We start from the raw sequence: 23,866 nt of genomic DNA, 5'->3' as shown, positions 1-23,866 counted from the left end.
TCTTCCTCTCCTCTCTTTTCTCCCTCCACTTCCATCTTCTCCTCTCTATCAGTCTGTCTGTCCACCTCCATCTTGTCTTCTCTACCTGCAACAGCCTGCAGAGGTAGCAAAACCTCAGAGTGGGGTCCCTGTCCCACCCCATCCCCCCAGAACTCCAGCCCACACCCAATCAGCTGGGGGGATCCACCTCCATGGAATGGCACCGTACCTTCCTCAGGACAAATGTGAGCATCCTGCAGGGATGGATGACACAATCCAGGCCTTAGGCAGCTTTTGAGACTGATGAGATGAGGTCTCAGGGGCAGGAACAAGAAGGCTGACAGGAGCAGCAGGAGCAGCGTGCAGCGTGTGCTGAGCCCAGGGCCAACGGCTGTGTTGTGCTGCTTGCTGGCTGCTGGCAGTTCCAGATGGGACATGGATTGTGACATGACCATTGAGCTAGAGAGCCTTTGGTTCCATGCTTAGCAACGTTCCCCCAGACCATGGTGCTCAGAGCCCTGTTCCCAAGGATGGAGCATCCACAGCCTGGGCCAGTGCCTCAGCACCCTCAGTGGAAGAGAGCAGCTTCCTCAGATCCAACTTCAATCAGCCTCCTGCAGCTGAAAGGTGTCCCCCCCTTGTCCTTTTGCCACAGGCCCTGTGGAACATCCTGTCCCAATCTTTCTTGTGGCACCCTTGCAGTCCTGCAGAGCTGCAGTGAGGCCTCCCCAGGGTCTCCTCTTTCCAGGCTGAGCATCCCCAGCCCCACGTGGACAGCAGGCAGTGTGATCAGGGGGAGTCCAGGCTGGAGTCAAATGGCATCAGGAACTGAGAGACGGAAGCTTTAGGCCCAGGTTTGCCTCTCAATGTACAAAATTAATAAGAGTGGAGGGCAAGATGGTGGGACACTGCTTCTGCTCTAATTGGTGAATATAGTCTCTGTTTTTTTCTTTTTTTCTCTCATGCCGTTGCAGTTTTGGCTGTTTGAAAGGAAGCTTGGCACAATATCCATTGTCTTCTCCATTTGTGAATCACCGAGCAGAGTCTGGGCAAGCTGATGTTGCAGAGCAAATCCTGCAAATGTACTGGTCATCCTGAGCCTGGAGAATGCAGTTAAACCCAGCCAAAAGTAATTTCTGGAAAGTCAAGCCTGGTGTACATTCTCTTGACTTTGGCTATGCCAACTTCACCTGAGTCTTAAGAAAAAGCAAACAAAAGACTCAAATCAAAACAGACAAAACCTAGAAACAAACGAACCCATGCAAACCAATCAAACGAAGAGACTAAAAAAAACCCAAATAAAACCAAAGGGAATGAAGAGTTAGTATTAGTTTTGAGTTCATCACAGCAGGTAAATGGCTGCTTTCCACAGGATCACCATAAAAAGCCACAGATAACAGCTGCTCCAAAATACACCCAACAGGAGAACCATCAAAGTGATACATAGCAAGTCTGGGGGCAGCTCCCCATGAAGGTGAGGGATGAGCACAGAGTGCTACAGCTCCAGCCTTCCCCACCCTGCAGGCTGCTCTTTGCTCCTGATGTAAGAGCCTTGCAGGACTGTGGCCCCTCTCGGTGCATTATAAATCATTCCCACAGCTGTCACTTGAGCCACTGGCATCTCCAGAGCGAGATGCAGGCACAATCCTACTGCCCGCTGAGCCTCTCTGGGAGATCCTGAGCATCTTCCTGCCCAGAGCCACAAAAGAGCTCAGGCTCTGCCTGAACTGGGTTTTCAGGGGAGGTTTCCATATCCCTGCGAGATGTGCTCATCCTTCATCAGGCTGTGCCCAGCCTGGATCAGGGCAGGTTGGATGCCACATGGGATCCATCCTTTGCCCTGCCATGTGATCCTCCATGCAGTGGGGAGAAAAAGCCCAGCACTGGGGAACCCCAGGTGCTGCAGCAGTGATAGTTTTGGGAGAAACACGGAGCTGTGCATGGCCAGCTTGAAGTCTGCACTGCTGTGAGCACCAGGCCTGCCATGCTGAGCCCAGGGCCACAACCAGTGCTCACCCGGACTGGGACATTGAGTCCCAACATGGGATCCCATGGGACAGGGCACGCTGGGATTCGCCCCTGCAGCTCCCCAGTGTGTCCAGAGAGACTGCAAGGAGACAGTGACCTCTGTCAGCGGAACCCTCTGAGTGGGACAACCACTGCTGGGGTGGCTGTGCCAGCTCCACCATGAACCTCCAGCCCTGGGAACCGGGAGCAAGTGGAAAACACCACTTGGCCAATACTGCCTGTGCCGGAAGCAAATGGAAAGAGAACTGGGTTGTGAAAACCCAATGGTTGTTTAATTACATAAGAACAGCCATGAAAACACAGAACACATTTACTTTTGTAAGAATATTTGTAATAACAACAATTTATAGAATGTATATACCTAAGAACATATCTAACAACAATATTTGAAATGTATTTACAGAAGACAAAACGAAGCCCTAAAACCTATATGCCAAAAACAAGAACAAACTCTAAAAACTATGTACAAAAGGGTGCCATTTCAGTCCAGGATCTCCATCAGTCCGGGAAGAAAAGCAGGTGCCATGGTCACTCCAGTCAGGCACAGAGGGCTCTTCCGTGTGTCCCCAGGCTGGCACAGCGGGACTCTGCTGCCAGAGCTGAGGCTGGCTGGGTCTGGGGGCTGGGCCCCAGGCACTGCCATGGGGCTTGTGTGGCCCAAAGCAAGAACAGGACAGGCTGGGCATGGCCACCAGAACCCAAGGCACTGGGTACCACGTGCCTGAGCAGGGACCACCCAGCCCAATCCCACCCCAGCCTGGCTGCAGGGAAACCACTGTGCCTGTGGGGACCACATGCCTGTCCTGCTGCTGGCATTGCTCTTCATCCCAGGACCATGGCCTCCTCTTCATCTTCCTCATCAATGTCCATCTCCTGGGTGTACTCTTCCATTTCCACGTCCATCTCCTCATCCTCATCAACCTCCATCTCTTCCTCTCCAGTCTGTTCTCCATCCACCTCCATCTCCTCCTCCGTATCCATTATTGTGTCCACCTCCATCTCTTCCTCTCCTCTCTTTTCTCCCTCCACTTCCATCTTCTCCTCTCTATCAGTCTGTCTGTCCACCTCCATCTTGTCTTCTCTACCTGCAACAGCCTGCAGAGGTAGCAAAACCTCAGAGTGGGGTCCCTGTCCCACCCCATCCCCCCAGAACTCCAGCCCACACCCAATCAGCTGGGGGGATCCACCTCCATGGAATGGCACCGTACCTTCCTCAGGACAAATGTGAGCATCCTGCAGGGATGGATGACACAATCCAGGCCTTAGGCAGCTTTTGAGACTGATGAGATGAGGTCTCAGGGGCAGGAACAAGAAGGCTGACAGGAGCAGCAGGAGCAGCGTGCAGCGTGTGCTGAGCCCAGGGCCAACGGCTGTGTTGTGCTGCTTGCTGGCTGCTGGCAGTTCCAGATGGGACATGGATTGTGACATGACCATTGAGCTAGAGAGCCTTTGGTTCCATGCTTAGCAACGTTCCCCCAGACCATGGTGCTCAGAGCCCTGTTCCCAAGGATGGAGCATCCACAGCCTGGGCCAGTGCCTCAGCACCCTCAGTGGAAGAGAGCAGCTTCCTCAGATCCAACTTCAATCAGCCTCCTGCAGCTGAAAGGTGTCCCCCCCTTGTCCTTTTGCCACAGGCCCTGTGGAACATCCTGTCCCAATCTTTCTTGTGGCACCCTTGCAGTCCTGCAGAGCTGCAGTGAGGCCTCCCCAGGGTCTCCTCTTTCCAGGCTGAGCATCCCCAGCCCCACGTGGACAGCAGGCAGTGTGATCAGGGGGAGTCCAGGCTGGAGTCAAATGGCATCAGGAACTGAGAGACGGAAGCTTTAGGCCCAGGTTTGCCTCTCAATGTACAAAATTAATAAGAGTGGAGGGCAAGATGGTGGGACACTGCTTCTGCTCTAATTGGTGAATATAGTCTCTGTTTTTTTCTTTTTTTCTCTCATGCCGTTGCAGTTTTGGCTGTTTGAAAGGAAGCTTGGCACAATATCCATTGTCTTCTCCATTTGTGAATCACCGAGCAGAGTCTGGGCAAGCTGATGTTGCAGAGCAAATCCTGCAAATGTACTGGTCATCCTGAGCCTGGAGAATGCAGTTAAACCCAGCCAAAAGTAATTTCTGGAAAGTCAAGCCTGGTGTACATTCTCTTGACTTTGGCTATGCCAACTTCACCTGAGTCTTATGAAAAAGCAAACAAAAGACTCAAACCAAAACAGACAAAACCTAGAAACAAACGAACCCATGCAAACCAATCAAACGAAGAGACTAAAAAAACCCCAAATAAAACCAAAGGGAATGAAGAGTTAGTATTAGTTTTGAGTTCATCACAGCAGGTAAATGGCTGCTTTCCACAGGATCACCATAAAAAGCCACAGATAACAGCTGCTCCAAAATACACCCAACAGGAGAACCATCAAAGTGATACATAGCAAGTCTGGGGGCAGCTCCCCATGAAGGTGAGGGATGAGCACAGAGTGCTACAGCTCCAGCCTTCCCCACCCTGCAGGCTGCTCTTTGCTCCTGATGTAAGAGCCTTGCAGGACTGTGGCCCCTCTCGGTGCATTATAAATCATTCCCACAGCTGTCACTTGAGCCACTGGCATCTCCAGAGCGAGATGCAGGCACAATCCTACTGCCCGCTGAGCCTCTCTGGGAGATCCTGAGCATCTTCCTGCCCAGAGCCACAAAAGAGCTCAGGCTCTGCCTGAACTGGGTTTTCAGGGGAGGTTTCCATATCCCTGCGAGATGTGCTCATCCTTCATCAGGCTGTGCCCAGCCTGGATCAGGGCAGGTTGGATGCCACATGGGATCCATCCTTTGCCCTGCCATGTGATCCTCCATGCAGTGGGGAGAAAAAGCCCAGCACTGGGGAACCCCAGGTGCTGCAGCAGTGATAGTTTTGGGAGAAACACGGAGCTGTGCATGGCCAGCTTGAAGTCTGCACTGCTGTGAGCACCAGGCCTGCCATGCTGAGCCCAGGGCCACAACCAGTGCTCACCCTGGCTGGGACATTGAGTCCCAACATGGGATCCCATGGGACAGGGCACGCTGGGATTCGCCCCTGCAGCTCCCCAGTGTGTCCAGAGAGACTGCAAGGAGACAGTGACCTCTGTCAGCGGAACCCTCTGAGTGGGACAACCACTGCTGGGGTGGCTGTGCCAGCTCCCCCATGAACCTCCAGCCCTGGGAACCGGGAGCAAGTGGAAAACACCACTTGGCCAATACTGCCTGTGCCGGAAGCAAATGGAAAGAGAACTGGGTTGTGAAAACCCAATGGTTGTTTAATTACATAAGAACAGCCATGAAAACACAGAACACATTTACTTTTGTAAGAATATTTGTAATAACAACAATTTATAGAATGTATATACCTAAGAACATATCTAACAACAATATTTGAAATGTATTTACAGAAGACAAAACGAAGCCCTAAAACCTATATGCCAAAAACAAGAACAAACTCTAAAAACTATGTACAAAAGGGTGCCATTTCAGTCCAGGATCTCCATCAGTCCGGGAAGAAAAGCAGGTGCCATGGTCACTCCAGTCAGGCACAGAGGGCTCTTCCGTGTGTCCCCAGGCTGGCACAGCGGGACTCTGCTGCCAGAGCTGAGGCTGGCTGGGTCTGGGGGCTGGGCCCCAGGCACTGCCATGGGGCTTGTGTGGCCCAAAGCAAGAACAGGACAGGCTGGGCATGGCCACCAGAACCCAAGGCACTGGGTACCACGTGCCTGAGCAGGGACCACCCAGCCCAATCCCACCCCAGCCTGGCTGCAGGGAAACCACTGTGCCTGTGGGGACCACATGCCTGTCCTGCTGCTGGCATTGCTCTTCATCCCAGGACCATGGCCTCCTCTTCATCTTCCTCATCAATGTCCATCTCCTGGGTGTACTCTTCCATTTCCACGTCCATCTCCTCATCCTCATCAACCTCCATCTCTTCCTCTCCAGTCTGTTCTCCATCCACCTCCATCTCCTCCTCCGTATCCATTATTGTGTCCACCTCCATCTCTTCCTCTCCTCTCTTTTCTCCCTCCACTTCCATCTTCTCCTCTCTATCAGTCTGTCTGTCCACCTCCATCTTGTCTTCTCTACCTGCAACAGCCTGCAGAGGTAGCAAAACCTCAGAGTGGGGTCCCTGTCCCACCCCATCCCCCCAGAACTCCAGCCCACACCCAATCAGCTGGGGGGATCCACCTCCATGGAATGGCACCGTACCTTCCTCAGGACAAATGTGAGCATCCTGCAGGGATGGATGACACAATCCAGGCCTTAGGCAGCTTTTGAGACTGATGAGATGAGGTCTCAGGGGCAGGAACAAGAAGGCTGACAGGAGCAGCAGGAGCAGCGTGCAGCGTGTGCTGAGCCCAGGGCCAACGGCTGTGTTGTGCTGCTTGCTGGCTGCTGGCAGTTCCAGATGGGACATGGATTGTGACATGACCATTGAGCTAGAGAGCCTTTGGTTCCATGCTTAGCAACGTTCCCCCAGACCATGGTGCTCAGAGCCCTGTTCCCAAGGATGGAGCATCCACAGCCTGGGCCAGTGCCTCAGCACCCTCAGTGGAAGAGAGCAGCTTCCTCAGATCCAACTTCAATCAGCCTCCTGCAGCTGAAAGGTGTCCCCCCCTTGTCCTTTTGCCACAGGCCCTGTGGAACATCCTGTCCCAATCTTTCTTGTGGCACCCTTGCAGTCCTGCAGAGCTGCAGTGAGGCCTCCCCAGGGTCTCCTCTTTCCAGGCTGAGCATCCCCAGCCCCACGTGGACAGCAGGCAGTGTGATCAGGGGGAGTCCAGGCTGGAGTCAAATGGCATCAGGAACTGAGAGACGGAAGCTTTAGGCCCAGGTTTGCCTCTCAATGTACAAAATTAATAAGAGTGGAGGGCAAGATGGTGGGACACTGCTTCTGCTCTAATTGGTGAATATAGTCTCTGTTTTTTTCTTTTTTTCTCTCATGCCGTTGCAGTTTTGGCTGTTTGAAAGGAAGCTTGGCACAATATCCATTGTCTTCTCCATTTGTGAATCACCGAGCAGAGTCTGGGCAAGCTGATGTTGCAGAGCAAATCCTGCAAATGTACTGGTCATCCTGAGCCTGGAGAATGCAGTTAAACCCAGCCAAAAGTAATTTCTGGAAAGTCAAGCCTGGTGTACATTCTCTTGACTTTGGCTATGCCAACTTCACCTGAGTCTTAAGAAAAAGCAAACAAAAGACTCAAATCAAAACAGACAAAACCTAGAAACAAACGAACCCATGCAAACCAATCAAACGAAGAGACTAAAAAAACCCCAAATAAAACCAAAGGGAATGAAGAGTTAGTATTAGTTTTGAGTTCATCACAGCAGGTAAATGGCTGCTTTCCACAGGATCACCATAAAAAGCCACAGATAACAGCTGCTCCAAAATACACCCAACAGGAGAACCATCAAAGTGATACATAGCAAGTCTGGGGGCAGCTCCCCATGAAGGTGAGGGATGAGCACAGAGTGCTACAGCTCCAGCCTTCCCCACCCTGCAGGCTGCTCTTTGCTCCTGATGTAAGAGCCTTGCAGGACTGTGGCCCCTCTCGGTGCATTATAAATCATTCCCACAGCTGTCACTTGAGCCACTGGCATCTCCAGAGCGAGATGCAGGCACAATCCTACTGCCCGCTGAGCCTCTCTGGGAGATCCTGAGCATCTTCCTGCCCAGAGCCACAAAAGAGCTCAGGCTCTGCCTGAACTGGGTTTTCAGGGGAGGTTTCCATATCCCTGCGAGATGTGCTCATCCTTCATCAGGCTGTGCCCAGCCTGGATCAGGGCAGGTTGGATGCCACATGGGATCCATCCTTTGCCCTGCCATGTGATCCTCCATGCAGTGGGGAGAAAAAGCCCAGCACTGGGGAACCCCAGGTGCTGCAGCAGTGATAGTTTTGGGAGAAACACGGAGCTGTGCATGGCCAGCTTGAAGTCTGCACTGCTGTGAGCACCAGGCCTGCCATGCTGAGCCCAGGGCCACAACCAGTGCTCACCCGGACTGGGACATTGAGTCCCAACATGGGATCCCATGGGACAGGGCACGCTGGGATTCGCCCCTGCAGCTCCCCAGTGTGTCCAGAGAGACTGCAAGGAGACTGTGACCTCTGTCAGCGGAACCCTCTGAGTGGGACAACCACTGCTGGGGTGGCTGTGCCAGCTCCACCATGAACCTCCAGCCCTGGGAACCGGGAGCAAGTGGAAAACACCACTTGGCCAATACTGCCTGTGCCGGAAGCAAATGGAAAGAGAACTGGGTTGTGAAAACCCAATGGTTGTTTAATTACATAAGAACAGCCATGAAAACACAGAACACATTTACTTTTGTAAGAATATTTGTAATAACAACAATTTATAGAATGTATATACCTAAGAACATATCTAACAACAATATTTGAAATGTATTTACAGAAGACAAAACGAAGCCCTAAAACCTATATGCCAAAAACAAGAACAAACTCTAAAAACTATGTACAAAAGGGTGCCATTTCAGTCCAGGATCTCCATCAGTCCGGGAAGAAAAGCAGGTGCCATGGTCACTCCAGTCAGGCACAGAGGGCTCTTCCGTGTGTCCCCAGGCTGGCACAGCGGGACTCTGCTGCCAGAGCTGAGGCTGGCTGGGTCTGGGGGCTGGGCCCCAGGCACTGCCATGGGGCTTGTGTGGCCCAAAGCAAGAACAGGACAGGCTGGGCATGGCCACCAGAACCCAAGGCACTGGGTACCACGTGCCTGAGCAGGGACCACCCAGCCCAATCCCACCCCAGCCTGGCTGCAGGGAAACCACTGTGCCTGTGGGGACCACATGCCTGTCCTGCTGCTGGCATTGCTCTTCATCCCAGGACCATGGCCTCCTCTTCATCTTCCTCATCAATGTCCATCTCCTGGGTGTACTCTTCCATTTCCACGTCCATCTCCTCATCCTCATCAACCTCCATCTCTTCCTCTCCAGTCTGTTCTCCATCCACCTCCATCTCCTCCTCCGTATCCATTATTGTGTCCACCTCCATCTCTTCCTCTCCTCTCTTTTCTCCCTCCACTTCCATCTTCTCCTCTCTATCAGTCTGTCTGTCCACCTCCATCTTGTCTTCTCTACCTGCAACAGCCTGCAGAGGTAGCAAAACCTCAGAGTGGGGTCCCTGTCCCACCCCATCCCCCCAGAACTCCAGCCCACACCCAATCAGCTGGGGGGATCCACCTCCATGGAATGGCACCGTACCTTCCTCAGGACAAATGTGAGCATCCTGCAGGGATGGATGACACAATCCAGGCCTTAGGCAGCTTTTGAGACTGATGAGATGAGGTCTCAGGGGCAGGAACAAGAAGGCTGACAGGAGCAGCAGGAGCAGCGTGCAGCGTGTGCTGAGCCCAGGGCCAACGGCTGTGTTGTGCTGCTTGCTGGCTGCTGGCAGTTCCAGATGGGACATGGATTGTGACATGACCATTGAGCTAGAGAGCCTTTGGTTCCATGCTTAGCAACGTTCCCCCAGACCATGGTGCTCAGAGCCCTGTTCCCAAGGATGGAGCATCCACAGCCTGGGCCAGTGCCTCAGCACCCTCAGTGGAAGAGAGCAGCTTCCTCAGATCCAACTTCAATCAGCCTCCTGCAGCTGAAAGGTGTCCCCCCCTTGTCCTTTTGCCACAGGCCCTGTGGAACATCCTGTCCCAATCTTTCTTGTGGCACCCTTGCAGTCCTGCAGAGCTGCAGTGAGGCCTCCCCAGGGTCTCCTCTTTCCAGGCTGAGCATCCCCAGCCCCACGTGGACAGCAGGCAGTGTGATCAGGGGGAGTCCAGGCTGGAGTCAAATGGCATCAGGAACTGAGAGACGGAAGCTTTAGGCCCAGGTTTGCCTCTCAATGTACAAAATTAATAAGAGTGGAGGGCAAGATGGTGGGACACTGCTTCTGCTCTAATTGGTGAATATAGTCTCTGTTTTTTTCTTTTTTTCTCTCATGCCGTTGCAGTTTTGGCTGTTTGAAAGGAAGCTTGGCACAATATCCATTGTCTTCTCCATTTGTGAATCACCGAGCAGAGTCTGGGCAAGCTGATGTTGCAGAGCAAATCCTGCAAATGTACTGGTCATCCTGAGCCTGGAGAATGCAGTTAAACCCAGCCAAAAGTAATTTCTGGAAAGTCAAGCCTGGTGTACATTCTCTTGACTTTGGCTATGCCAACTTCACCTGAGTCTTAAGAAAAAGCAAACAAAAGACTCAAATCAAAACAGACAAAACCTAGAAACAAACGAACCCATGCAAACCAATCAAACGAAGAGACTAAAAAAAACCCAAATAAAACCAAAGGGAATGAAGAGTTAGTATTAGTTTTGAGTTCATCACAGCAGGTAAATGGCTGCTTTCCACAGGATCACCATAAAAAGCCACAGATAACAGCTGCTCCAAAATACACCCAACAGGAGAACCATCAAAGTGATACATAGCAAGTCTGGGGGCAGCTCCCCATGAAGGTGAGGGATGAGCACAGAGTGCTACAGCTCCAGCCTTCCCCACCCTGCAGGCTGCTCTTTGCTCCTGATGTAAGAGCCTTGCAGGACTGTGGCCCCTCTCGGTGCATTATAAATCATTCCCACAGCTGTCACTTGAGCCACTGGCATCTCCAGAGCGAGATGCAGGCACAATCCTACTGCCCGCTGAGCCTCTCTGGGAGATCCTGAGCATCTTCCTGCCCAGAGCCACAAAAGAGCTCAGGCTCTGCCTGAACTGGGTTTTCAGGGGAGGTTTCCATATCCCTGCGAGATGTGCTCATCCTTCATCAGGCTGTGCCCAGCCTGGATCAGGGCAGGTTGGATGCCACATGGGATCCATCCTTTGCCCTGCCATGTGATCCTCCATGCAGTGGGGAGAAAAAGCCCAGCACTGGGGAACCCCAGGTGCTGCAGCAGTGATAGTTTTGGGAGAAACACGGAGCTGTGCATGGCCAGCTTGAAGTCTGCACTGCTGTGAGCACCAGGCCTGCCATGCTGAGCCCAGGGCCACAACCAGTGCTCACCCGGACTGGGACATTGAGTCCCAACATGGGATCCCATGGGACAGGGCACGCTGGGATTCGCCCCTGCAGCTCCCCAGTGTGTCCAGAGAGACTGCAAGGAGACTGTGACCTCTGTCAGCGGAACCCTCTGAGTGGGACAACCACTGCTGGGGTGGCTGTGCCAGCTCCACCATGAACCTCCAGCCCTGGGAACCGGGAGCAAGTGGAAAACACCACTTGGCCAATACTGCCTGTGCCGGAAGCAAATGGAAAGAGAACTGGGTTGTGAAAACCCAATGGTTGTTTAATTACATAAGAACAGCCATGAAAACACAGAACACATTTACTTTTGTAAGAATATTTGTAATAACAACAATTTATAGAATGTATATACCTAAGAACATATCTAACAACAATATTTGAAATGTATTTACAGAAGACAAAACGAAGCCCTAAAACCTATATGCCAAAAACAAGAACAAACTCTAAAAACTATGTACAAAAGGGTGCCATTTCAGTCCAGGATCTCCATCAGTCCGGGAAGAAAAGCAGGTGCCATGGTCACTCCAGCCAGGCACAGAGGGCTCTTCCGTGTGTCCCCAGGCTGGCACAGCGGGACTCTGCTGCCAGAGCTGAGGCTGGCTGGGTCTGGGGGCTGGGCCCAGGCACTGCCATGGGGCTTGTGTGGCCCAAAGCAAGAACAGGACAGGCTGGGCATGGCCACCAGAACCCAAGGCACTGGGTACCACGTGCCTGAGCAGGGACCACCCAGCCCAATCCCGCCCCAGCCTGGCTGCAGGGAACCCACTGTGCCTGTGGGGACCACATGCCTGTCCTGCTGCTGGCATTGCTCTTCATCCCAGGACCATGGGCTCCTCTTCATCTTCCTCATCAATGTCCATCTCCTGGGTGTACTCTTCCATTTCCACGTCCATCTCCTCATTCTCATGCACCTCCATCTCTTCCTCTCCAGTCTGTTCTCCATCCACCTCCATCTGGTCCTGCCCTCAGCTTCCCCCCCTAGCCCACATCCCAGTGGCCTCAAGGATCTGCTGGAAGGAGTCCCTGGGGAGCCTTGGTCAGGAATGGCCCTGGGGGCTCCTTCATGCTCCCAGGGACTGCAGGTTTTTCAAAGGTCTTTGGGTTTGGCTTTTGCCTTGGAGTCTCCGAGAGGTTTCTGCAATCATGGCCTCCAATTATATGCTGTAATTAGTCCCTGGAGAGGCTTTGTCAGGAACAACACTCAGTGGGGCTCATTAATGCTTCAAGGTACTTCAGTTGTTTTGAGGTACTTGGTGTTTGCCTTTTGATACAGACTCTGTGGGAGGTTTGTGCAATCATGGCCCCAATTATCTGCTTTAATGAGTCACTTGAGAGCTTTGTACTGACACTCAGTGGAGCTCTTTAATGCTTTGAGATACTTAACTTTTTTAAGGTACTTTGGAATTTTCATTTCCAGACTGAGAAGTTTTGTGCCATCCTGGCCTCCAGTTCTCTCCTCCAAGGAGTCCATGAGGAGTTTGTGTTGGGGATGGACCTAAGTAAGTCCCATTAGTACCTCGTGACACTTTGGGTTTTTCCTCTTGATTTTAACTTCTGGAAGGGTTTTTGCAATCTCCTCTCAGGCCTTGAGCTTCCATTGCTCAGCTCCAAATGCACCATGGGACTCATTAGGATCAAGCAAGTCCTGACAAACCGTGGCTCTACCTTGATTTGCCACTGTTGTAATGCAGTTCATCATGAACATTCCTTTACTGGTTTTGCTTCACCAATTTGAGATTTCTCGGCCAATGTTTCGACTAGTGTAGTGGGTTCAGTGTTGGCTAATTACCAGTGCACACACTAGAATATACTTACTCAATTCCTGCTGTGAGGTAGGATTAGGAGAATAGCAAAGGTCAAACTTCTAGAGTAAAAAGAAAAGTTTATTAACAGTAAATAAAAGAAGGAGCAATAAGGACCAGAACAAAACTTTCAGAACACTTCCTCTCTCCTGACAACCTGACAATGTAGAGAGAAAAAAACAAGTATTTTCAGTCAGTTTAACATCTCTAGAATTGTCTTTCTTCTCTTCTCTTAGGGAAAGAAGTTCCTCTTGTTTATGTTATGGAGGCGTCTCCACAAGAAAACAGTTATCGCATGGCTTTTAGCTTCCACAAATTGCAGCTGCTCAGAAAAATCTGCAATTGTGAAGTCCCTCCAATTTTCTCACAGCCTTTCTCACAGCTGTGTTTATGGGCCATGTCAGTTTATGGGGTATTAGTTTAAAGAAGAGCTGTCAAAAGCAAAGGTTCTCTCCTTCTATTTCTGAAATCATCTTCATCTCTGGGAACAGAGATCTTCCTCTCTCCCTGAGGGCACAGGTTCTCATCACTCTGCTCTTTGTCTGTTCAAACTTCTCGTGGGATCACAGCTACTGCAACATTTGCTTACTTTAGCATGGAGGCCTTTGCTGAGCAAGTCATCTCCCCATACTTTTCAATGCCTTATAGTAAAAAGAGAGTCTGATGTATCAATGACATCCTTCTCCATAGCTTTAGCAGAGGATTTCAGCCCCAAGATCAAGGCATCTCCTCATCCCTCCCACCTGGGACTCAACTTCCTCTTCCCTGCCCTCGGTGTGTCCATGCTGCTCCTCTGTGTGCCTGCCCTGTGTCCTTTTCTCTCACTGGAGGGAGGATGGCAGCACTGGCAGAGTCAATATCTCCCGGGGCTGCAGATGGTTCCGTGAGCCCAGCTGAGCTTGGTGGCTAATTCTTGTTTTGGCCATGGTCCCTGGACATGAAGACCAGTTCTTTTCCACATGAATGAAGAAACAGAGTGCCACTGTTTTAGGGGTGGATGAGAGTTGACCACCAGAGGCAAAGGCCATCCAGAGCTGCCTGATTGTGTTCTAAGAGATATCCTTACAAATAGGAAATTTTTTAGGGAGGGTACCAATTTTGGCAATGGACATCTGAAATAGCAGACGGTTATTTCCATACAGAGAAGAGCACTGAGCCCCAGTGCTCCAGGAGCTGATGAGGGGCAGGCCTTGACATTCCAAGATCAGCTAGACCGGTCAGGTGGCCCATGGCAGGCCAAGCCAGCCAGACCTGGTCCATGTTCTCCTATCCCATGGGGCCCCACTGTGTCCCAATGGTCCCTTGCTTCCAGGAGGCCCTGAGGTGTCACAATGCCCCCTTGGTGACACCAGGCCCTGAAGGGTCGGAATGGTCTCCATGGTTCCATCAGGCCCCACTGAGTCATAATGGTCTCTGGGTTCATGAAGCCCCGCGGTGTCACCATGGCTCCTTGGTTCCATGGGCTCCAGTGGTGCCACAATGATCCCCTTGGTTCCATGAGGTGCCACGGCGTCACAGTGATCTCCATGGGAAGGAAAGAACCGAGCCCCAGTGTGGCAGGGGCAGCCACCAGAGGCCAAGGCCAGCCAGACTTGATGGTACTGGCAGATTTTGTCTGGGAGCAACCCTTGAATATAGGGATATTTAGAGGTGGCATCCTAGTTTCAGACATGGACACCCGGAGGAGAAGGTCTGTTCTTTGCATGGTAAGAAAAGCACGGAACACCGGTGTTTGTGGGGCAGATGAAAGGTGGCCACTAGAGGCCTAAGGCAGCCAGACCTCTCTGTCCTGGTAGCTTTTTTCTGAAAGCAACCCTTGGATAGAGGGAATTTTGGAGGTTGAATTCCATTTTTGGTCATTTCTTCATACATAAGGACAGTTAATTTCCATAGGAAGGAAAGCAGCAAGCCCCAGTGTTTCGAGGCAGGTGAGAGGCAGCCCCCAAGGGTCCAAGGGCAGCCAGACTTGTCTTTCCTGGCATTTCACTTGGGAGAAATCCTTGGCGGTATGTAGTTTTGGAGGTGGAATCCCAGTTTTGGCCATGGGCGCCTGGTCAAGATGGATGGGTTTTTTCCTATGGGTAAGAGAAGCGTGAACTCCAAGTGTTCTGGAAGAAGACGAGAGGTTGCCTTAGGCCAAGCCAGCCAGATCTGGCTCTCCTGGCCCCTTTTGTTTAGGGGCTATCCTTGGACATATGGCATTTTGGAGGTGGAATCTCAATTTTGGCCATTTTATTAGGAAGGAAAGCACAGAGCCCCCGTGTTTCTGAAGCAAATAAGTGCCAACTCTCAGGAAGACAAGGCCAGCCAAATTTGTCAGTCCTGGCACCTTTTTTCTGGGAGCTATCCTTAGATATAGGGAATTCTGGTGTCAAATACCCAATTTTGGCCATGTGCGCCTAGTTGAGGTGAATGTTTTTTCCCATAAGAAAGAAAACTACATGGTCCCAGTGTTTCATAGGCAGATGAGAATTGGCCCCTGGGTGGTCCAGGCAGCCAGACCTGTTCCATGTTCCATTGGTTCTGTGGGACCCCACAGTGTCACAATGGTCTCCTTGGTTCCATGACGACCTGGAGTGTTACAATGTTCCCCTTGCTTCTGCAGTGTCACAATGGCCCCATGCTTCCATGAGCCCTTGCAATATCACAATGGCTTTGTGGTTCCACAAAGCCCTGATGTGTCACAATGGCCCCTCGGCTCCGTGTGCCCTCGCTGTGACACTGTGGGCTGCACAAGGTCACCATGGACCCTTGGTACCTTGGGCTCTCTGAGTTCCACAATGGTCTTCTTGATTCCATGATGGAGCATGGTGTCACCATGGCTCCTTGGTTCCATGAATTTCTGCAGTGTCACCGTGGTGTCCTTGGACCTGGACTGTCACAACTGACCCTTAGTTCCATGAGGTTCTGCAGTGCCACCGTGGTCGCTGTCAGAGGCTGGATGAGATCCATGTCCCGAGACACCTTGGGATGCTCGGAATGCCCGTGTGGGGCCGGGGGCGGGTCAGGCCTTGGTTTGTGGTGGGACAGAGCCCCGCCCCCAGCCTGGCCTGGCAGAGCTGTCAATCACACAGCAGGGGCAGTGCTGATTGGCTGAGCTGTCAACCAATCACACACCAGCAGCTGGTGCCTACCCTGACTCTGATTGGTCAATCACCTGGCAGTCCCACCCCAGGGGCGGGCCCATGGAGGCCCAGGGGGTTAAAAGCCGGAGCACGAGGCCAGCCCATGGTCTGGATCCTGCCTTCTCCTGGGGTTCCTCTGTTGGCAACACTGGAACCTGAGAAGTTTGTGCCTCTGTGCGTCTTTCTATAGATCTTCTGTCTTTCTGATGTTCTCTATTTCTCCTCTTTCTAATCCTAATTACTTGGAACTATTTTGGGTAATTTAGCGTATTAAGGATTAAAGGTTTTTAGGTTAAATCGACTAAGTTAATGAAGTTAATGCTATGATAAGAGTTTTATGTTGAAGTGGATGTTGTATTAAACCCTTTGCCGAAGTCCCTTGATTGTCTATATTTTGCCAGAAAAATTTTGTGTTATTTTGGCCTCTTAGCTCTGTTGGTTGGAGCATGGTGCTGGTATCACTGGGGCTGTGGGTTCAATCCCTGTGTGGGCAATTCGCTTAAGAGCTGGACTTGATGATCCTCGTGGGTCCCTTCCTACCAAGAATATTCTTTGCATCTGGCTATTGTGAGAATATCTGGTTGGTGTTTCTCCTGTGCACCAAACTCAAGTAAAAGAACCTTTGGTGACCCCCAGCATTTCAGTGTTCTGGGGTGTTCCAGCCCTGCAGACTCACAATGGCCTCTTGTTTCCATGAGGCCCCACAATGTCACAATGGCCCCTTTGATCCATGGGCCCCAACACTGCCACAATGATCCCCTTGGTTCCACAACTTCCCACAGTGTCACATCGGACCCTTGGTTCCATGAGGATCTGCAGGGTCACACAGGTTTGTGACATTTGTCCCTGCTGCCCCTCACATCCCCCTGCCCCACAAACAGCCCTGAGCCACCCGTGAGGGACAGGCCCTGCTGTGCCTGTCTGGGCTCAGGGCTTGGCCTTTCTGCTTCCCCCAGCCAGCCCAGGCCTTGCTCAGCATTGCAGTTCCCTGCTCTGAGCCTTTGGATCCCTGCAATCCTGGCCTCAAGGATCTGCTCTCTCCAGTCCCTGGGGAGCCTTTGGCAGTCCCTGCCCTCAGTGGGGCCGAGTGATGCTCCAAGGGACTTGGAGTTTTGCTTCTGACTCCTTGAGCAGCTTCTTCAGCCTTCTCTCAGTGCCTCATGATCCTGGACAGGGGCCCAAATCAACCGCGGGGATCATGAAAATACAGAAAGCCCTTGGAGGCTCTTTTTCTTCCTTCAATCGTCTTCAGTGCTCCAGGCCTTGTGCAGCTGATTGGAGTCAGTCTGCAGTTCTGTTAAGGAGGAAGATTTCAAAGTACACATCATGATTTTTTTTTTCTTCAATCAAGTGAGTATTTTTTTATTTCCCAGTTTGGAGAAGAGCTGATAGAAGCATTTCCCAGGTGATCCTGACACTGAACTTCTCCAGAGGAGGTCTGGGCATGTACCAGAATGAGCCCCCTGAGGGCTGACTCTGTTTGGACAAGCTGCTCCTCACCCCCAGCCTCACCATGTCTGACATCGCCCACCTGGCACTGACATCCCTGTGCCCTGCAGCGGAACCTTATCCCTGAGCTCTGCAGCTCCATGTCCCAGCCCATTGCACCGTGTCCCACCTGCTCTCCTCAGGGCTCTGCCTGCACACAGACCCAAGAGAAGTTTTCCTGTTGGGAAGGAAAGAATGGAAAAGCCTGAGCAGGTTTCCTGAACAACAAACCCCACTCAGGAGCCACCTGCTCAGTACAGGCTGCCTGGAATGGTGTCACCTTTCTACAAGGGACAGTGTGACCAGAAATGATCACTGGAAGCAGAATTCTCTGAGTCTCCCAGCTGAATTCTCTATCCCAGCCCTTTCCCTGGATCTCTGTTGCAGATGGAAGCTGCTGGTGCCAGCCTCACCTTTAACCTCTCTTTGGAATGCAAACAGATGTTCCCAGCTGTGTTAAGCAGGATTTGCTCAATGTTTCTATAAATCTTTTGTGTTCCCCATTGAACGAAGGGGCCATTTTGGCACTGAGGGCATGACATGGAAGCAAGGAGTCAATTGTGACCCTGGGGTCCCATGGAACCAAGGGGCCACGGTGACACAACAGGGCCACGTGGATTCAGTGGTCCATTGTGACACTGTGGATCCAAGGAGACCATGGAGACACCCCCAGAACCTCATGGAACCAAGGAGTCCAAGGTGACCCAGCGGGGCTGCATGGAGCCAATGGTCCATGGTGACACTTCCCATCCAAGGAGGCCATTTGGATACTGTGGAAGCTCATGGAGCGAGGTAAGTAATTGTGACACTGAAGAACTTCATGACACCAAATATCCATGGGGACACAGCAGGGCATCATGGAACCCAGGAACTACTGTTGGCAGTGTGGAAACTCCTGGAACCAGGGGCTGTTGTGGCACTGCAGCACCAACACAGCTGCTTCACCTTGTCCCCTGCCCTGCACAGCTCCTTGGGAGGCACAGCAGGAGCAGCACCCTGGGAACCTTGGGAATGCCCTTCTGGGATCCGTGGCACACACTCCCAGGGGCTGGAATTCCAGTTCCCAGCCAGGAAAAGATGTTCCTGCCCTTGAAGGAAAAGCTCTTATGAAGGAGCCAAAAGCCAAGTAGAGCAGGATCCTACAGTGACATTTCACTGCCAGCCTTCCTAACTTCACCCATGGTTGTCGTAGCTCATGGATTGGGAATGAAATCAGGACAGGGTCTTTGGTGGGAGCTGCCCTGGGTCAAAGGAGACACTGAGAGAGAAACAGAGCAGGCAAAGGAAGGCAGGAGAGAAAGGAGGTGTTTTAGTTTGGAAAGACAGGTGTCTTCTAAGGAAGGCAGGAGCCTCCCCTGAAATGGAAAAATGTAGAATCTTTCAGAATTGTTATAAATTTGAAATTAAGGGGGCCTGTCAGGTAAAAAAATATGGGAGCAGGAATAACAGTTTTTTATTAGGGAAGAAAATAGAACTATAAAATAAACAATGCAGTAAACTAAAACAACAATGACAGAGTGAGAATACAATGTGACTCCCTGTTGGACAGGGTGTTGGCTGGAGTCCAATGGGAACTGTGGGTGCAGTCCTCCAGGAGTGTCAGGTGTGGTTCTGTTGGAGAAGTGATCCTGTAGGAATGGGTGTCTTCTTCTGAAGAGGAAGAGGCAGCTGTTCCTCTGAGAAATCCAGCCCAGAAAAAGCTGCGTTGGTGGGCCAGAATCTCAAGACTAGATGCAGGTAGGAATGCTTGGCTCCTCCCTCTGGGCGGAACATCTCACAATGGGGTGTTACAGTTCTTATCAGTCATGCAGTGACATTCAATAGCCCATTATCAGCAGCTGTCTCCCCTGAGGGAGGATTAACTGTGGAAGAGATAAGGAAAAACTGCCCACTTAACACAGGACAACTGCCATACAGATGGCAAATAGAACACATCTTGCTTTTCAGTCAGGGACAGGAGGACACAAACACAATCAGCTGAGAAGGCAGCAGTCTGAAAAGCAAACCAGAACTGACAGAAAATGAATGGGACAGAAATCAGTAATCCTGAAAGTTTTATTTATTATCAAAATAAATGACACCCACCCGTCCCCACACAATCCTGATCCCACACCCTCAAATTTGTATCTCACTTCTCCCAATCACCTTCCAACCCCATCTCATCCTGGAGGCTGAGGAATTGAGTAATTTTGGCATGGGAGTGAGGTGGGAACCAGCCATTTTGAGGTGGGATTGAGTCATTTTCGTGTGACAGACAAATCCACCTTGGCTTTTAGAGCGCAAAAATATGGAGAATACTCCCAGATAACGCCCAAGAACCCACAAATCCTCCAGAATATGTTACCAAACTGTAAATTCCACCTCAAATACCTCTTAAATGGTGGGACTTTTGACATCTCTGGTCAATACTCTTTTTAGTAATTTTTCAGGTGTTTTTAAATGATAAAGACAAATCAGAAGAAAATTAGAGCCAAACTGTCTTGGTTCGACAAGACAGGAGTCTGTAAAAGAGGGCAAAGCCTCCTGTGCAATGGAGAACGGCAAACCCCCCTCCCTCTGAATTACCAGGATCTTTAAATTAAAAGGCTCTCAGGCAAAGATATGGGAGTGGGAGTAACAATTCTTTACTAGGAGAAAACTAGACAACAATTTAAAAAAAAGGCAAATGCAATCGGTACAAACAAAACCAGTGAAAGAAAAAGTCCAGAACCTGAGGGATGCCAGTATCAGTTCTGCTGGGACAATTGCTTCCCTTGCAATAGTTGATGAGTTGCAGCTGCAGTGGTGATCTTTAGAAGGGTATAGTTTTCCTCTGAAGATCTGGTGGCAGTGGGGCCGGTCTTCCTCTGCGCCGGGGTTGCCTCTGAGCTCCGCCGCCGTCGGCTCAGCGCGCGCCGGCTGCTTCGCTGCGAGTGCCGCCGAAGAGAGAGCTAGAGAGAGCTGCTTCCCCAGGAATCCCGCGAAGAGAGAGAGAGCTGCTTCTCTCGGAATCCCACGAAGAGAGAGAGAGCTGCTTCTCTCGGAGTCCCGCCCAGAGAGCTGCCTCCTCTCCCCAAAAAGCTACCCCTTTAAACAACAATAGAGTGCTTGGCTTCCCCCCTCTGGGTGGGACCCCTCACGGTGTTACATTTACCAGCCCTTCATTGAATCAGTCAATGGTGTATAAACAAACCATTGCCTCTACAGGGCAAAACCATTGTCTCTGAGAGAGATAACAAAAACCTGTCCAACCGGTTTTGCCTTCAACAGATGGCAAATGGAATACAAGCTTATCTTACAACCCAGGACATAAACCAAAACCCAAGACCCCTTGAGCATCCCCTGAGCACTGGACAAAACAAATTCAGCAGAAATCAAATTTAACCCTCTATAAAATGCCTTGAGGAAGTTTTGCTCTTCCCACAAGTCACTTCTGATGGAAACACAAACAAATCCCAAATATTAATAGACCAACAACAGAAGCAATTCTGTGGTAATTCCAAATTTCATCAGTTCCAGCACAGCTCCAGCTCCGATGCTGGCAGGTTCCAAAAAACAAAACATTGAAATTTGTCCCAATACAGATTATTAAAAGGAAGGGAACAGTCTGTGTGGCTGTCACAAAGGTGACAGGGATGAAGAAAATAATGATTCTCCCCCCAATCTTTTGAATTCAGGAGTTATTTCGGAATAACTTGAGCTGGGCTTCTTGTAGGACTTTAGTAGCCTTGTGTTTCTCACCTTGGGGTGAATGATCCTTGTCAGTCTCGCTGGTATCATTTGTTCCCTTTCCTCCAGTGATTTTAACAGACTATTCAAAGCAGTTTTCAAAGCAGGAAAACAAAATATTTTCTTTACCCTGGCCACCCACAGCTTCCACTTTCCTCATAAGTTCTCCCAAAAGTTGCTCAGAGGAAGCTGCATCGAAGTTTCCAAGAGTTCCTTCGGAAAGAAGCAGAACCTCTGCAGAGGAGGGAACCATGCTGTTGTCAAAGACACTTGGGGTCAGCCAACAGTGCCCTGAACTCACTGTGCAAAGTAATATTGCAGTTTGGTTAATAAAATTGTTAGAGAGATGCCCCTGCCCCAAATAAGGTGCTAACAACACCAAATCCAAAGTGAATTTTACTGACCAGTAAATGTGAGGTAGAGAGAGATGGAAAGGAAGAGAAAAGGGGAGAAAGCAAGGGAGTGACAGGGACAGAGATCTCCCCTGGTGCAGGGCAAGTGTGACATTGTCCCCTGTGTGCGTGGCCTTCCCAGGGTGGGGGTTTTACACCTGAGCCAGTTTGGGTAAGGGGGGTGGTGTTCACCCCCCACCCCGAGCAGGGATTGCCTCACTGTTTCAGGTTACAGTGTCAGATGTAACCAAAAGTGTTTTCAGTCCCCATCTCCATAAACTGTTATCAACAGGTGGGGCAGTGTTCTTTATCTCTTCCATGGCTCAGCCCTGATAACGCCCTCCAGGGGCCATCTTCTGTTAATGGGCCACTGAGTGTCACTGCAGCACTGATAAAATTACATCATCCCATTGTGGGATGCTCCGCCCAGGGGGAGGAACCAAGCATTCCTGCCTGGATATAATCTCACCCTTGCAACACCACGATCACCTTGCCTACTGGATTCCCAGAGGACAAGAGCTCCATAAGCACCACTGGACCTTCAGAGGAAGACCAGACCCTTCTACAGGATCGCCACTTTGACAGAATCACGTTCATCACTCCAGCTGGACTGCAGCCACCATTTCATCAGACTGCTACCACCACCCTGACCAGCGGGGTATCAGGTTATATCCTGACTCTGTGAGTTTAAACCAGTGTTTCTGCATCATTGCCTTGATCTTAATTATCTTATTCAATTGTCCTTCTGGCTTAGACTGTCCCCCTGGTTTGCCTTCCAACCAGTAACAAACTCACTGTGCTCATCCCTTGTTTACCTCCCAAAACAGGATTTCCCATACCCAAACATTCGCCAGATGGAGGAGAAGGTTGCAAGGAAAAGAAAGATGCCCTGGGACACCGAGGCAGGTGAGGAGGAAGTCAGTGCCCCTTTCCCCCTCTCTCCTGCTCCATCTCCCAGCTCAGCCTGGCTCCCAGCTGCAGGACAGCCCCACTGCCGTTGTCCTCCTGCTGGGGACGCACTGTGGGAGATCTCCTTGCCATTCCATCTGGCACGGAGGCAAATCCCACCTACTCCTTGTCCTTCCTCCCCCAGACAAGGAGAAGAAGATAAAGACCAGGGAGGATAAATCTCCGCAGCAGAACCTCTTGGAAGAGGCCATTTTGAGCAGCTCCATGGTGCAGGAATACAACAGTGAGGAAAAGCCCCAGAGATGCCACAGGAGGAGGGGCTGCAATGCCAGCCCAGGGTGTTCTGAGGAGGAAAGTCCCACTCTGTGCCGGGAAGGTGGGCAGAGATTCAGCCAGAGCTCGGAGCTGGTGGTGCCTGAGCAGCATCATGATGGGGAGAAGCCCTACAAGTGCTTGGAGTGTGGGAAGAGCTTCAGGAGGAGCAACAACCTGATCCACCACCGGATGATCCACACTGGGGAATGGGCCTACGAGTGTGGGGAGTGTGGGAAGGGCTTCAGCTGCAGCTCTGCCCTTGTCACCCACCAACGCATCCACACTGGGGAGAGGCCCTACGAGTGTCCTGAGTGTCAGAAGAGGTTTCACACCAGCTCCACTCTCCTCCTGCACCAGCGGCTTCACACGGATGAGAGGCCCTTCTGCTGCCCGGACTGTGGGAAGGGATTCAAGCGCAACTCCACCCTCGTCACCCACCGGTGCATCCACACCAGGGAGAGAGGCCCTATGAGTGCGGGGAATGTGGGATGAGCTACAGCACAAGATCCAACTTGATCCGCCACCAGATCATCCACACTGGGCAAAGGCCATACAAGTGTGAGCAATGTGGGAAGGGCTTCAGCCAGAGGTCCAACCTCATCATCCACCAAATGATCCACACTGGGGAGAGGCCCTATGAGTGTCCTGAGTGTCAGAAAAAGTTTAAGACCAGCTCTAATCTCCTCTGCCATCAGCGGATTCACATGGATGAGAGGCCCTTCCGCTGCCCCGACTGCGGGAAGGGCTTCAAGTACAACTCCTCCCTTGTCAAGCACCGGCGCATCCACACTGGGGAGAGGCCCTATGAGTGTCCCCGGTGTGGGAAGAGCTTCACCCAGAGCTCTCACTTGACCAAACACCAACGGAGGCACTAGTAAGGGAAGCCCGGTGAGTCCCCCAACTGCATGAAGAGCTTTGTACACTGCTCCAGCCTTATCCCCCATGGGAAGACCCATGCTGTGCACAGGCCTGGTGACCCACATTCGCTGTGATCCATGTTGGGAAGACACCTGACTGGTCATCTTTTTGGTTTGGCCTTAACGTTCTTCAGATATGTCTTTATCAATTAAAACACCTGAAATAGGACTGA

The 23,866-nt window shown here is 51.2% G+C and overlaps 1 protein-coding gene across 1 annotated transcript; it reads left to right on the top strand.

The window, feature by feature from the left end:
- Positions 1 to 18,234: 18,234 nt before the first annotated feature.
- On the top strand, positions 18,235 to 23,651 carry LOC144248386 (uncharacterized). The gene is given in 3 exon segments (XM_077790548.1): positions 18,235 to 18,244; positions 22,646 to 23,229; positions 23,232 to 23,651. Coding segments are annotated over 3 exon segments (1,014 nt in total).
- The last annotated feature ends 215 nt before the right edge of the window (positions 23,652 to 23,866 follow it).

This window comes from Lonchura striata, assembly GCF_046129695.1.
Source record: "Lonchura striata isolate bLonStr1 chromosome 14 unlocalized genomic scaffold, bLonStr1.mat SUPER_14_unloc_1, whole genome shotgun sequence".
In the NCBI taxonomy this organism is placed as follows: Eukaryota; Metazoa; Chordata; class Aves; order Passeriformes; family Estrildidae; genus Lonchura; species Lonchura striata.
The sequence above is the reverse complement of the archived record's forward strand: the minus strand, read 5'-3'. Positions and strand labels throughout refer to the sequence as shown.